General features: G+C 44.6%; 1 protein-coding gene across 1 annotated transcript in view; it reads left to right on the forward strand.

Moving 5' to 3' along the window:
• The window catches only part of POLD1 (DNA polymerase delta 1, catalytic subunit), a 360,607-nt gene that overhangs the window by 76,895 nt on the left and 270,338 nt on the right, over positions 1 to 13,374 (forward strand). The window contains exons 13-14 of the mRNA XM_077457111.1: positions 7,294 to 7,485; positions 9,150 to 9,238. Coding sequence (XP_077313237.1) covers positions 7,294 to 7,485; positions 9,150 to 9,238 — 281 coding nt within the window. The remainder of the gene's footprint in view (positions 1 to 7,293; positions 7,486 to 9,149; positions 9,239 to 13,374) is intronic.

Consider the following 13,374-nt stretch of genomic DNA (forward strand, 5'->3'; position numbering starts at 1 on the left):
GGTCCTACTGGCTATAACTCCTCACACGGCTCCCAGCAGCTCAGTTTTTTTCTGCCTAGTCTAGAAGGACCTGGCTCCCTGTGGGGCCCAGTGGTCTTTGGAATTTTTCTTTTTTGCTGCGTTTGCTTCCTGTGATCTACAATCAACAGCCAGGCTGAGTGACAGGCTGGATAATATAGATCCTGGTAGTCTCCCCAGCCTGGCCTTCGAGCGCGTGCAGACCTTAGCTCCGCACTGGGTCAGCCGTGACAGGCACCTTTCTTGTCCAGGGTGGCCAGTGAGCTATATGCACCGGGGCACACATATGGCCGGGCTACTGCTGTCTGAGTCACAGTGTGCTGTGGCCGACAGCCACCCTGTATTGCTTGGGTGATGGGTCTGTCTGTGGAGTGCGTCCAGCAGTCCCTGCAGGAGGGGTAAGTATGGTTCCACCTGTTTAGGCAGGATGGAGCAGCTGGCCACTGTCTGGGAGGTCGATTTGGGGGTTTATCTCTTAACCTTTCTTCTCTCCCTGCCTCTTTTCTCTCCTCCCCATTCTAAGGGGGAGCTGTGTGGCTCAAGTGTTGGTCTGTGGACCAGACATCTAAGAAATCGCTGGTGGCGTTGCCCCTTACAAAGTGGAGGCGGTTTGGTGCGTCGTTGGATGACATTATTAAAAATGTTACTCGGGGGGAGAGTACTTTGCTCCCACAATCCAGAAACGTTTAGGAGTTACGCCTCCTCCTTTTTCCGTTCAGAAGCGGTCTTTTCATCCGCCCGGGTCAGCGGTTAAGCGCCCCCAGTCCGAAATGGGGCCCGCTGAGGGACAAAAGCATCCCTGGTATCGCAAGCTGAACAAGCCTGCAAATAAATCAGCTTCTACATGAAGGTTCATCCCCGTCTGGCTCTCAGGTGGGGGGGTCGACTTCAGGAGTCTGCAGACCGGTAGACTTCTCTCCTTTCCGACCAGTGGGTCGGCGAGCTGGTTTTGTCACGCTACAAGATAGTTTCTTTCTTGACTGCTAGACAGGTTTTTTCCCTCCAACCTTCATCTCCTTCCGGCTCATTGGGAGGCCCTGTTTGGGACAGTACAGGACTTACTGCTGCATGGGGTGATAGTAACACTACCAACGTCGGCAAGGTCTCAGGGATTCTACTCCGCTCGGGTGGTAATCCCAAAGAACGAAAGGGTCCGTCTGGTCCTGGATTGCAAGGCTCTCAGTTGTTTTGTGAAGGTTCGGAGGTTCAGGATGGAATCCGTTATGTGGTCGCTGCACACCAGAGGTTCCTGCGATTTGTGGTCGGGGATGAGCCCTACCAATGGTAGCTCTTCCCTTTGGCCTAGTGTCAGCAACAAGGGTCTTTACCAAGGTGTTGACTCAGATTCTGGCATTGCTGAGGCAACAACGGATCGCGATCGTGGGTTACCAGGATGATCTCTTCCTGAGGGTGGCTTCTGCCTCAGAACTAAGGGAGGATGTGGCAATCGCCATGCAGTCTCTTTAGAAGTTTGGCTGGGTGTTGAATCTCCAGAAGTCTGTGTTGCTGTTGACCCAGTGTCTTGAGTTCTTAGGGTTGATCTGGACTCCCCAAAGGTGAGAGTCTTCCTTCCTTCAAGCAAGCTGAAGCTCTCCAATCCGCAGTGCGGTTACTAATGTCCAGCAGGTGGTTGTCGCTGCGTTTCGGCATGGGAGGTCTGGGCCTCATGGTAGCCACTTTTGAGGCGGTACTGTATGCTCAATTCCACACTCAGGTCTTGTAGAAAGAGATCCTTTCCAAATGGGACAAGTCTCCGACATCCCTGGATTATCAAATGCAGATGAGCCAGCTAGCCAGCGCTGTTTTTCTGGTAGCTGAGGTCCCTGGCCCTTTGGTCCGGGAAATCGTTCCTTCCTTCCTCATTGGATTGTGATCACGACAGATGCCAGCCGGACCAGCTGTAGGGGAATTTTTGGCATCCAGTCGGCCTAGGGTTACTGGGAGCAGGAAGAATTCCACCTGTCGATCAATGTGCTGGAGCTGCGGGCGACCAGGCAGTGTCTCTCCACATGGTCGCAGAGGCTGCAGGTTTGTCCGGTCAGGATCCAGTCAGACAACTCCACGACGGTGGCGTATGTCAATCATCATGGAGGGAAAAGGAGTACAGCGCTGGAGGTCTCCCACATCCTGCAGTGGGCATAGACAACTGGCAGGTGGACTACTTAGTCGACCAGGGAGAATGGTCATTGCATCCGTAAGTGTTTTGGCTCATTTGCCTAAGGTGGGGCATGCTGGATGTGGATCTCCTGGCTTCTCGACTCAACCGGAAAGTGCAGAGGTTTGTGGCCAGGTCAAGGGTTCCCTGGGCGGACGCGCCAGTTGCGTTGTTGGTCCCATGGGGGACATTATCGCCTGATTTATGACTTTCCCCCTCTCGGGCTCCTGTCTCGTCTGCTGTGCAGAGTAGAGGCCGCAGGGATTCTTGTGATTCTGATGGCCCCAGACTGGTCTCGACGTCCTTGGTACGCCAATATGGTGAGGATGTTCCTTGGGGTCTGCTGGTGTAGGAGCGCACCTTCTGTCTCAAGGTCCAATTCTCCACCCTGCTTTACTGTTGCTGGCTTTAACAGCATGACAGGGACCAAGGGCTGTTGGCCTTGGTGAATACCACTATGCTAAGGGTGCAAAATTCTTCCCGAAAGATTCATCATACCTGGAGGGCCTACATCACCCGGTGTGAGGAGATGGAGTGGCATCCGCGTTCTTATTTGGTTTTCAAGATCCTGCTGTTTTCTGAAGCGAGGAATAAATCAGAAGCTTGCATTAAGTACCATTAAGGGGCAGATATCGGCTTTGGCTGTCTTTTCAGCGGCCATTGGCGATTCGCTCATTGGTGCGTACGTTTGTTCAGGTGGTTCGGCATGTGGCCCCTCTGGTACGCCCACCGCTACTCCTGTGGGATCTGAATCTGGTACTTCAAAAATCACTGTTTGAAAACATTAGGGAGATCCCTTTTATTGATGCTCTGAGTAGTCTTTCTAGTGGCTATTGCATCGACCAGGCTGTTTGCTGAGTTGGCGGCCTGGTCATGCAAGTCTCTTTATCTACATGAGGATAAGGCGGTGCTGTGTCCGCAGCTCTCTTCCGAAGGTTGTTTTAACCTTTCATTTAAACAACGTCATTGTGCTTCCATCATGCTTGTTTTCTGTGTACAACACTCCTATGGAGACAGCATTACCCCTCATCCTGGTTTGTCAGTTCCATGGGACTACCCGCCTCCTACCCATGGCATGCAGCCCTCCCCCCAGAGATTGGTTCCAACAAGGAGTGGGGCGGTCGACATCTCCCCACAATAGACAGCCGCCTGAGCTATCCCGATAAGGCCGGACCGCCTTGTCCACGTGCGTGCAAAGGTCAGCTTGAAAAAGCCGCTGCAAGGGGCTTGGCTTAGGCACGGCTGGCGTGCACGTGGGGAGGGAGAATTTTTGCCTTCCTACAATTGGAAGTAGAAGTTGAGCTAGCCTTGAGTACCATTAAGGGTCAGATCTTGGCCTTGGCAGTATTTTTTCAAAGACCGCTTGCTTCACATTCTTTGATTCAGGCCTTTATACAAGGGGTAACTCCTATAACTCCACCAGTTAGGCAGCCATTGTACCCATGGGATTTGAATTTAGTTTGATCGGTCTTGCAAAGACAACCCTTTGAGCCTTTGGGCCATATTCCCTTGATCCTTTTGACAAGGTAGTTGGTTTTTTTGGTTGTAGTAACTGTGGCAAGGAGAGTGCCAGAATTGGCAGCTTTTTCCTGTAAAGAGCCATACTTAATTATTCAGAAGGACAAGGTGGTGTTGCGTCCTCACCCAACCTTTTTTCCCATGGTAGTGTCCAGTTTTCACTTGAACCAAGATGTCTCCCTGCCTTCATTTTCCCCAGAACCTCTCTCTGCGGAAGAAAATTAGTTGCATTCTCTCGATCTGGTGAGAGCTGTCAGGATCCAAGGGTGTCAGCTCAGATGAGGAAGACTGATGCTTTGTTTGTGCTGCCAGATGGGCCAAGAAAAGGGCAGGCAGCGTCAAAATGACTTTCCCAGTGGATTTGTCAGGTTATAATTCAGGCTTATGGATTGAAAAGAAGAGTTCCATCTTTTCAAATTAGAGCGCACTCTACCAGGGGAGTAAGTGCTTCATGGGCAGTAATGCACCACCAGGCCTCTATGGCTCAGGTTTGCAAGGCAGCGACTTTGTCGTCAGTACATAAATTTACTAGATGGATGCAAGACGGCAGGAGGGATGCTACTTTTGGGCACAGTGTATTGCAGGCAGCGGTATAGGTCCTCGTGTCTGATGGCGGACTGCTTTGATGTGTCTCCCTCTCCTCAAGGGCATTGCTTTGGGACATCCCACAGTAATTACTATGGCTGCTCTGTGTCCCATGATGTACGATAAAGAAAATGATTTTTTTTTTAATACAACTTCCCTGTAAAATCCTTTTCTTGTACATCATGGGACACAGTGGTCCCTCCCCACTTTCTGGGATATCCATTGCTTTGCTACAAAACTGACGTACCTCCTGTGTGTGGGAGAGGTTATATAGAGGGGGACTTCCTGTCTTTGAGTGTGCCAGTGTCCATTCACCTATAGGTGGTGTATAACCTACATAGTAATTACTATGGCTGCTCTGTGTCCCATGATTTTACAGGTAAGCTGTATTAAAAAATACTATTTTTCATGTGACAACGCTGAAGAAATTTAAGCTTTTCTACAATGTAAAGTAGTGAGTGTACAGCTTGTATAACTGTAAATTTTCTGTCCCCTCAAAATAACTCAACACACAGCTATTAATGCGTAAACCACTGGCAACAAAAGTAAAAATGTCCAAATTGAGCCCAATTAGCCATTTTCCCTCCCCGTGTCATGTGACTCAATGGTGCAAGGTCTCAAGTGTGAATGGGGAGAAAGTGTGTTTAAATTTGGTGTTATCGCTCTCTCATACTGGTCACTGGAAGTTTAACATGGCACCTCATGGCAAAGAACTCTCTAAAGATCTGAAAAAAAAGAATTGTTGCTCTACATAAAGATGGCCTAGGACAGTGATGGTGAACATTATCACCCAAGATGTTTTGGAACTAAATTTCCCATGATGCTCATGCAGTTTGCAATTTAGTTGAGCATCATGGGAAATGTAGTTCCAAAACATCTGGGGTGCCAAGGTTCACCAAGACCCTGCAACTGAGCTGCAGCATGGTGGCCAAGACCATACAGCGGTTTAACAGGACAGATTCCACTCATAACAGGCCTTGCCATGGTCGACCTAAGAAGTTGAGTGCATGTGCTCAGCGTCATATCCAGAGATTGTCTTTGGGCAATAGACTTATGAGTGCTGCCAGTATTACTGCAGAGGTTGAAGGGGAGGGGGGGTTAGCCTGTCAGTGCTCAGACCATATGCCAAACACTGCATCAAATTAGTCTGCATGGCTGTTGTTCAAGAATGAAGCCACTTCTAGAGATGATGCACAAGAAAGCCCACAAATAGTTTTCTGAAGACAAACCAAGTACCTGATTACTGGAACCATGTCCTGTGGGCTTATCTGGTTTCCGATGGTGTCAAGCGTGTGTGGCGGCACACACGCTTGAGTTGAGGAGTAAAAAAAGGAGTGTGTCTTGCCTACAGTCAAGCATGGTGGTGGGAGTGTCATGGTCTGGGGCTGCATGAGTGCTGCCGGCACTGGGGAGCTTCAGTTCATTGAGGGAACCATGAATGCCAACATGTACTGTGACATACTGAAGTAGAGCATGCCCCCCCCCCCCCTCGCAGGGTACTTTTCCAACCTGACGACCCCAAGCACAACTCCAAGACAACCACTGCCTTGCTAAAGAAGCTGAGGCTAAAGGTGATGGACTGGCCAAGAATTTCTTCAGACCTAAACCCTATACTGCATCTGTGGGGCACCCTCAAACGGAAGGTGGAGGCGCACAAGTACTCTAACATCCACCAGATCTGTGATGTTGTCATGGAGGTGTGGAAGAGGACTCCAGTGGCAATCTATGAAGCTCTGGTGAACTCTATATCCAAGAGGGTTAAGGCAGTGTTGGAAAATAATGGTGGCCACACAAAATATTGACACTTTGGGCCCAATTTGGACATTCTCACTTAGTAGTGTAATCACTTTTGTTGCCAGCGGTTTAAATATTAACGGCTGTGTGAGTTTTTTTTTTGAGGGGACAGCAAATTTACACGGTTATACAAGCTGTACACTCACTACTTTACATTGTAGAAAAGTGTAATTTCTTCAGTGTTGTCACATGAAAAGATATAATAAAATATTTACAAAAATGTGAGGGTGTTCTCACTTTTGTGAGATACTATGTATGTATATCTGTGTATGTGTATATTTTATTATTATATTTATTTTTAAAGAATTTGACGCTGGACACATGCCATGATGGTCCGTGTGGTAGATCGATGGGTGCTAAAAAGCACCGATTACCTTGATTTTTAAAACAAAGGATCTTGGCCGGGAGTCCAGGACAGGGCCACCCACAATATATTATGGATGGATGGATAGATAGAGTTGCATAGTTAGTAAGGTTGAATAAAGACACCAGTCCATCCAGTTCAACCTGAGTGAGTGTCTAAAATTGTCCCTATCCCTGTACATTGCACACTCACATTGGTCCCTACCCTCAATATATCTATATAGATATAGAGAGTATCTCACAAAATTGAGTACACCCCTCACATTTTTATAAATATTTTATTATATCTTTTCATATAACACTGAAGAAATGACACTTTGCTACAATGGGTAGCCTGAGTAAGGGCAGCACAGTGGTGTAGTGGTTAGCACTCTCGCCTATAAATGGGGACCTTGGATTGTGGGCTCCTTGAGTGTAGGGACCAATGTGAGTGTGCAATGTACAGGGATAGGGACAATTGTAGACACTTAGTCAGGTTTAACTTGATGGACTGGTGTCTTTATGCAACTATGCAACAAGCTGTACACTCACTACTTTACACAAATGTGAGGGGTGTACTCTCGTACTCTGTGATACTGTATGTGTATGAAAGTGTGTGTGTGTGTGTGTGTATATGCATGTATATATGTGTGTGTACATGCATGCATGTATGGATATGTGTGTGTGTATATGTATATGTGTGTATATATATATATATATATATATATATATATATATATATATATATATATATATATATATATATATATATATATATATATATATATATATATATATATATATATATATATATATATATATATATAATATAGATAGATAGATATAAAATTTAACATGTTTTCTGCTTGTAATTTTTGTAGAATGGGAATGAACAAACAAGGAGAAGGTTGGCTGTGTACTGCCTGAAGGATGCCTATTTACCACTTCGCCTTATGGAGAAGCTCATGTGTGTCATAAATTACATGGAAATGGCTCGTGTTACAGGTGTGCCTCTCAATTACTTGTTATCCCGTGGGCAGCAAATAAAGGTGGTCTCACAGCTACTCAGACAGGTATGTAATAATGAATCGGCATTCCTCATTGGAGCTATTCTCACCTGACAGTTGCAGAATTACTCCGTAAATCAATGCAAATAGACATGTAGACAGCAAATTAAATATATGTTTAATCGAACAGCAGTTCTGTGAAGTTGTAATCCTACAACAGTGAAATTTCATTCTTCATTAGAGCAGCCCTTTTTTTTTAGTTTTTTTTTGTTCAACTAGTAAATTGAATGAAAGCAAGAATTTCTCAATTCACCCCTCCACACACCCGATGAGGATGGGGGAATTTTCCCTGCTGTCAGAATACACTGATCAGTGTTGCCAGCTATAGCCTGCAGACAGGGGCATACCTAGAGCATTTGGCACCTGGGGGCAGATCCTATATCTGGCACCCCCCAGGGGGGCAGGCAATGCACCGCACATCAAGTGACGTTAGGGTAGAATACTAGTAGGTTAGGTGATATATAGAGACCGGTTAGACCTCCCCCCAATGTGTGTCACCCCGGGGCGGAAAGCCCCCCCCCCCCCCCGCACCCCCCTTGGTATGGCACTGCCTGCAGTGCTGATTGAGTGGGGAAAATCTGACAGGCTGGTTTTACAAATGTTAATAGTAAGTCTGTACAAGCAGCCTGCCCCTACATGGATCTAAATTTGGCCTGTAAAATTTAAATACTGTCCCTGCTGAACTGGTTGAATTTCGATCCATATATGGCTGGCTTAAGGGACACCGGAAATTGTTCACCTTTTGAACACTGACAAACAAAATCACTTTGGCCAGCTCAGAATAGCCCTTCCCATTAGTAAGCCTTAGTTTGTGTTTTATGGAGATAGATGACAGCAATGTGAACGGACTAGAAGTGAATAGTTACTATGTAACTAGAAGTGAACTGGACCTTTAAAGCCTAATCGGATTGATGGCTTCTCAGACTGACTTGACACCACCTGCTTATGGCTGGACACACTGTTCCAGTGATGTTACTGTCCATCATGTGCTTCACATGGGAGTAAAAAAAAGCCACGATTTGTACTGACCTGATTATAGATGCATTGTTGTCTGATACCATGCACACAGCTGTGAAAAGATCAGTAATACAGTGATGTGTACAGAACCGTAAAACAAAAATATTACATTCAGTAATTTACACACATACGCGTATTTACGTATCTATGTGCATGTTAACAAAAGTATAAATGAGTATATTGTAACACTGGGAATGAAGAAGAATTTTGCTCTGTAAACTTACGCACCTTTACATGTGTTTATGCAAGGTCTTTACAGAACATTTTACCCAGGATCTTTCGGTCAACAAGATCCTGAGTATAAAAAAATCTGTATATTATTACGTCTGTGTGCAGCTGGCCTAGCAGGATTAGTGCAAGTGGTTTAGGTTTAGTTTTGGGCTACACATTGAGCTGTGTTATCTGTTGGCTGCATTTGATAGTGTTTTTTGTGCTGGTTACTTTTACCTTTTTTTTATTTTAATTTTTTCTATATGGTTGTGTCTAGGTATGAGGGACAAGTCTGATTTAGCACTATTACATGGCTTATTATTTCTAACCTCACAGGTTAAAGATTGAACTATCGAAAACTTGGGCAAATGTTTGGGCTTCAAATTAGTAGAAATTAGCACTAATTTGAGTCATCATATTTCTTTTTTTTCTTAACTCTTAAGGCAATGAAGCAAGATCTGGTGATGCCGGTGGTAAAATCTGAAGGTGGTGAAGATTACACTGGGGCTACTGTCATTGAACCTGTAAAAGGGTGAGTATAGAGTGTGCATGACTAAACTGAAAATTTTACTGGCTCGTTCTGCTAAGTAAAGTGATGCCATCGATTTATTAAAACCAAAACCGAAGCTTAATATATTGAACAATAAAGGACACAGGCTTGATACTCGTAGACCCTGGGTTATAGGCTGATACCTTCAGGTGATTGGACATTGGTAAATCTTCTGTAAACAAGCCGGAGTGTCCCCCCTATAACTCTACCCCACTCTGTGTGAGTTTTTACTAACGTGCTAAGGTAATGGACCTCTTCTCTCTTACAGGAAATCACTCTTTGCTTAAGGTGGATGTAAACCCAATTCATGAAATTTGAAAAGCAGACATCTGTACATTCCTTTCTTCCTTTGCGTATGAGAGGCTGTGTGTGCCTTTCCTCCAATCCGCTTTCCTGGCTGTATGCCCAGGCTTCTCTGCAGTGTTAACCAGGAAGAGAAAAACCTGTAACACAGAGTACTTTCCAAAGGATATATAAAGATGACGACAGCAGATATGCATGTAAAACGTATGTAGGGAGATTTGTTTCATCCCTGTGTATCATCTGAGGCTGTTCACTTCACTGGGTATATGTGAGGGTTTACATCCACTTTAACTAGATTATCTTACTTTGGATTCTTCAATTGACTCTTCAGTCTACACTTCACTATCTTCTAATACAACAATAGAAGCAGTGCATTTGGTTTGATGCAACTGCTGTAAAACCTTGGAAGATGTACCCCAACACCACAACATGGGGACCATCTGTAATGTTGCTTCAGACACTAGATCCTCCTTGGGCACGAACATCAGCACTAGGTGCAATGCTTGTAGTTAGCTGCACGATTCCATACAGGTCTAAAGACAGCTTTGGGGCTATGCCCACCGTGATGGGTGAAGACTGGACCCTATACAGGTAACTGCGAAATGGACTGATAAGATGAAGTATGAATTATGATACTTCTATTACTTCACACTGTTTTTGTGTATCATAAATAGTATGTATTTTATATATTAAAACTATGAGGAAACTAGGAATGTGTTTGAAACATATTCTCTTACAGTGTTAAACTTTTCAAACTATGTGCTAAAATTCCACTGTGCAGAGCTTAGCCTTAGGTGGAAACTAGGCACAAGGGAACGACATCAAAAACTCAGGCAAACATTTGCTCTGCCGAATGCTTGCAGGACACTCAAATGAGGCTTCCCTTACCCTGTAACAGGTCCCTGCTTCAACACCGGTCTTTGCATCCGATTCTAGCTCTGTCCCAGATATGCAACAAGCGGGCTCTCTTGCTGAGACAGACTTTTCTCTATATCACAATTTCTCATTCAACCCACAGCTTTCATAGAGTCATTGCTATCCAGAGCTTAAAAGCACCAGGTTCCTTCTCCAAACCCATCTCCTTTACCGGAGTCAGAAAGTGAAATGCAAATGTCACAGCTTCATGCAATATACTTGCCGATACAGAAATGCTAAATTCTGCTGTGTGCAAAAGCCTCTGCATTGTTGCATTTAATTTTCCTCCATCTTGCCTTGCCCTTTTGGGTACTAAGAGACCAACTAAGTCAAATTAACAAAATAGAATGGACAGCTTGTGAAGATTGGCTCAGTCTTAACATTTTTTTACACCTCCAAGGATCATTGCCCAACACTAACTAGTGGAAAGAGTTCATAAAAAGGTGGACTGTTCCCATAGCTGATCTTGGCTTTTAAAGATACTGCTGACAGAAAATGTGACCTGCTTTTAAGTGAGTTGGGCGACTGTGGCAGATGAGGTTTAATGTTGATAAATGTAAAGTTATGCACATGACGGCTAAGAATATGCATGCATCATACATACCAGGGGCAGTACAGCTAGGGGAATCCGTAGTGGAGAAGGATCTGGGAGTTTTGGTAGATCATAAGCTCAATAATATGCAATGCCAACCTGCGGTTTCCAAAGGAAAAGTCCTTTCTTGCATTGAGAGGTATGGACTTGAGAGATATAACTTTGCCCCTGTACAAATCATTAGTAAGACCTCATCTGGAATATGCAGATCAGTTTTGGGCACCAGTTCTCACAGGTGATATCAGGAAACGAGAAAGTGCAGAGAAGGCCAACCAAACTGATAAGAGGCATGGAGGAGATCATCTATGAGGAAAGATTAGAGGAACTGAATTTATTCTCTCTTGAGAAGAGGCATTTAAGGGGGGATATGATCAACATGTACAAATATATAAGGGGTCCATATAGTGAACTTGGTGTTTTGAGTTATTCACTTTACGGTCAATACTTTATGCCTAGAGGAAAAGAGATTTAATCTCCAAATACGGAAAGGTTTCTTCACAGTAAGAGATGTGGAATAGAGACTCCCTCCAGAGGTTGTTCTGGCCAGCTCAGTAGATTGCTTTAAGAAAGGCCGGGATTCTTTCTTAAATGCACACAATATAACTGGGTGCTTGCATTTATAGATAAAAGTTGATCCAGGGAAAATCCGATTGGCTCTCGGGCGTCAGGAAAGAATTTATCCCCTGGCTGCAGCAAATTGGGTCATGCTTTGCTGGAGTTTTTCGCCTTCCTCTGGATCAACTGTGGGTATATGGGATTGTTTGATATTATTTTTTTATTTTTATGGTTGAACTGGATGGACTTGTCTTTTTTTCAACCTGATTAACAATGTAACTACAACTGAATAGCTCTTTATTCTGGCAGGCCCAGCTAACTAGACTAGGGCAATGAACAACAGGATCCTGTATTTCAGGACCAGACTTTGGCAGAACACTTACAGCAGTTGCCCTCTGCTTTGTTTTGCCTGTGTTGATGCCCTAGAATGAGTCATGATACACACATACCCTTTTAAAGGAGGACTTCTTTTTGGTGAGCCAATCAACAAATTTATCAAAGCTTTTAACAGGTGTAAAGGTCTTTTTTTTTTCATATATCATGGGACACAGAGTCAGGCTAATATTCATTACCTGCTGGGTTATAGTCCATCAATAGCTGAATGGACACTGGTAGACCAAAGGTCTTCAGACAGGAAGTGATCCCCCAATATAACCCCTCCCATACAGGAAGTACTTTATTTTTTTTTTACCAGTGTCGGCAAGGTGGCTGCCACAGTTTGAGCTCTAGGTCTCTAGTCCCACAAACAAATCAAGGGATTGACCAATTGGATCCATTTGACACCGGCTTTTACATAGTTAAATAGTCAGGTTGAAAAAAGACACAAGTTCAACCATGAAAAAATATATAAATAAACCAATAAATAAAATAAAAAATATCATACAATCCCATATACCCAATCCTATATCCACAGATATAGGATTGATCCTGATCCCATAGAGGCAATCAGATTTTCCCTGGATCAACTTTACCTAAAAATCTTAGTACCCAGTTATATTATGTACATTTACGAAAGAATCCAGGCCTTATAGCAATCTACTGAGCTGGCCAGAACCACTGCTGGAGGGAGTCTATTGCACATTTTTACAGCTCTTACTGTGAAGAAACCTTTCTGTATTTGGAGATTAAATCTCTTTTCCTCTAGATGTAAAGAGTGCACCTTGTCCTCAGTGTTGACCATAAAGTAAATAACTCGACACCAAGTTCACTGTATGCTTTTATGCTTAGATAAATGGTACCGGAGCCCCGCAAAGAAAACTCAAGATCCTGCAAGGTTTTGCCTGTAACGTGGCCTCTGGGCGCTGGACACTACATCGCTAAGGCATTTCCTGCAGGGTGCTGTACAGGTCCAAGGCAGTGTACCCTAAACATGAAAGGGTACCCGGTCCTTGAAGGTCCCAAGTGAGAGGAACCCACCATGATGGGTGAAGCTTGGGCCCTTAGCTTCTAAGTGGCCCTGCGCCTGGAAGTAAAACCCCCTTTTCTTTATCGTACATCATACGACAGAGTCTGAAGTAATTACTTGGTGGGTTATAGGCCTACCTTCAGGTGTTGACACTGGTATAACCAATACAGGAAGTTGACTCCCCTATATAACCCCTCCTCCTTCCAGGAGCACTCAGTTTTTTCGCCAGTGTCTAAGGTGTTGGTCACGAGTGAAGATGTGCTCTGCGGAGCTCCAGGAGGGATTCATGCTGGTTTTAAAGAAACCTCCACAATCGGATCCATCCTCGCCACTGAGGCTATAGGATGG

Source organism: Lithobates pipiens, unplaced genomic scaffold (genome assembly GCF_037356315.1).
Source record: "Lithobates pipiens isolate NorthernLeopardFrog02 unplaced genomic scaffold, aLitPip1_a1.2 Scaffold_27, whole genome shotgun sequence".
NCBI lineage: Eukaryota > Metazoa > Chordata > Amphibia > Anura > Ranidae > Lithobates > Lithobates pipiens.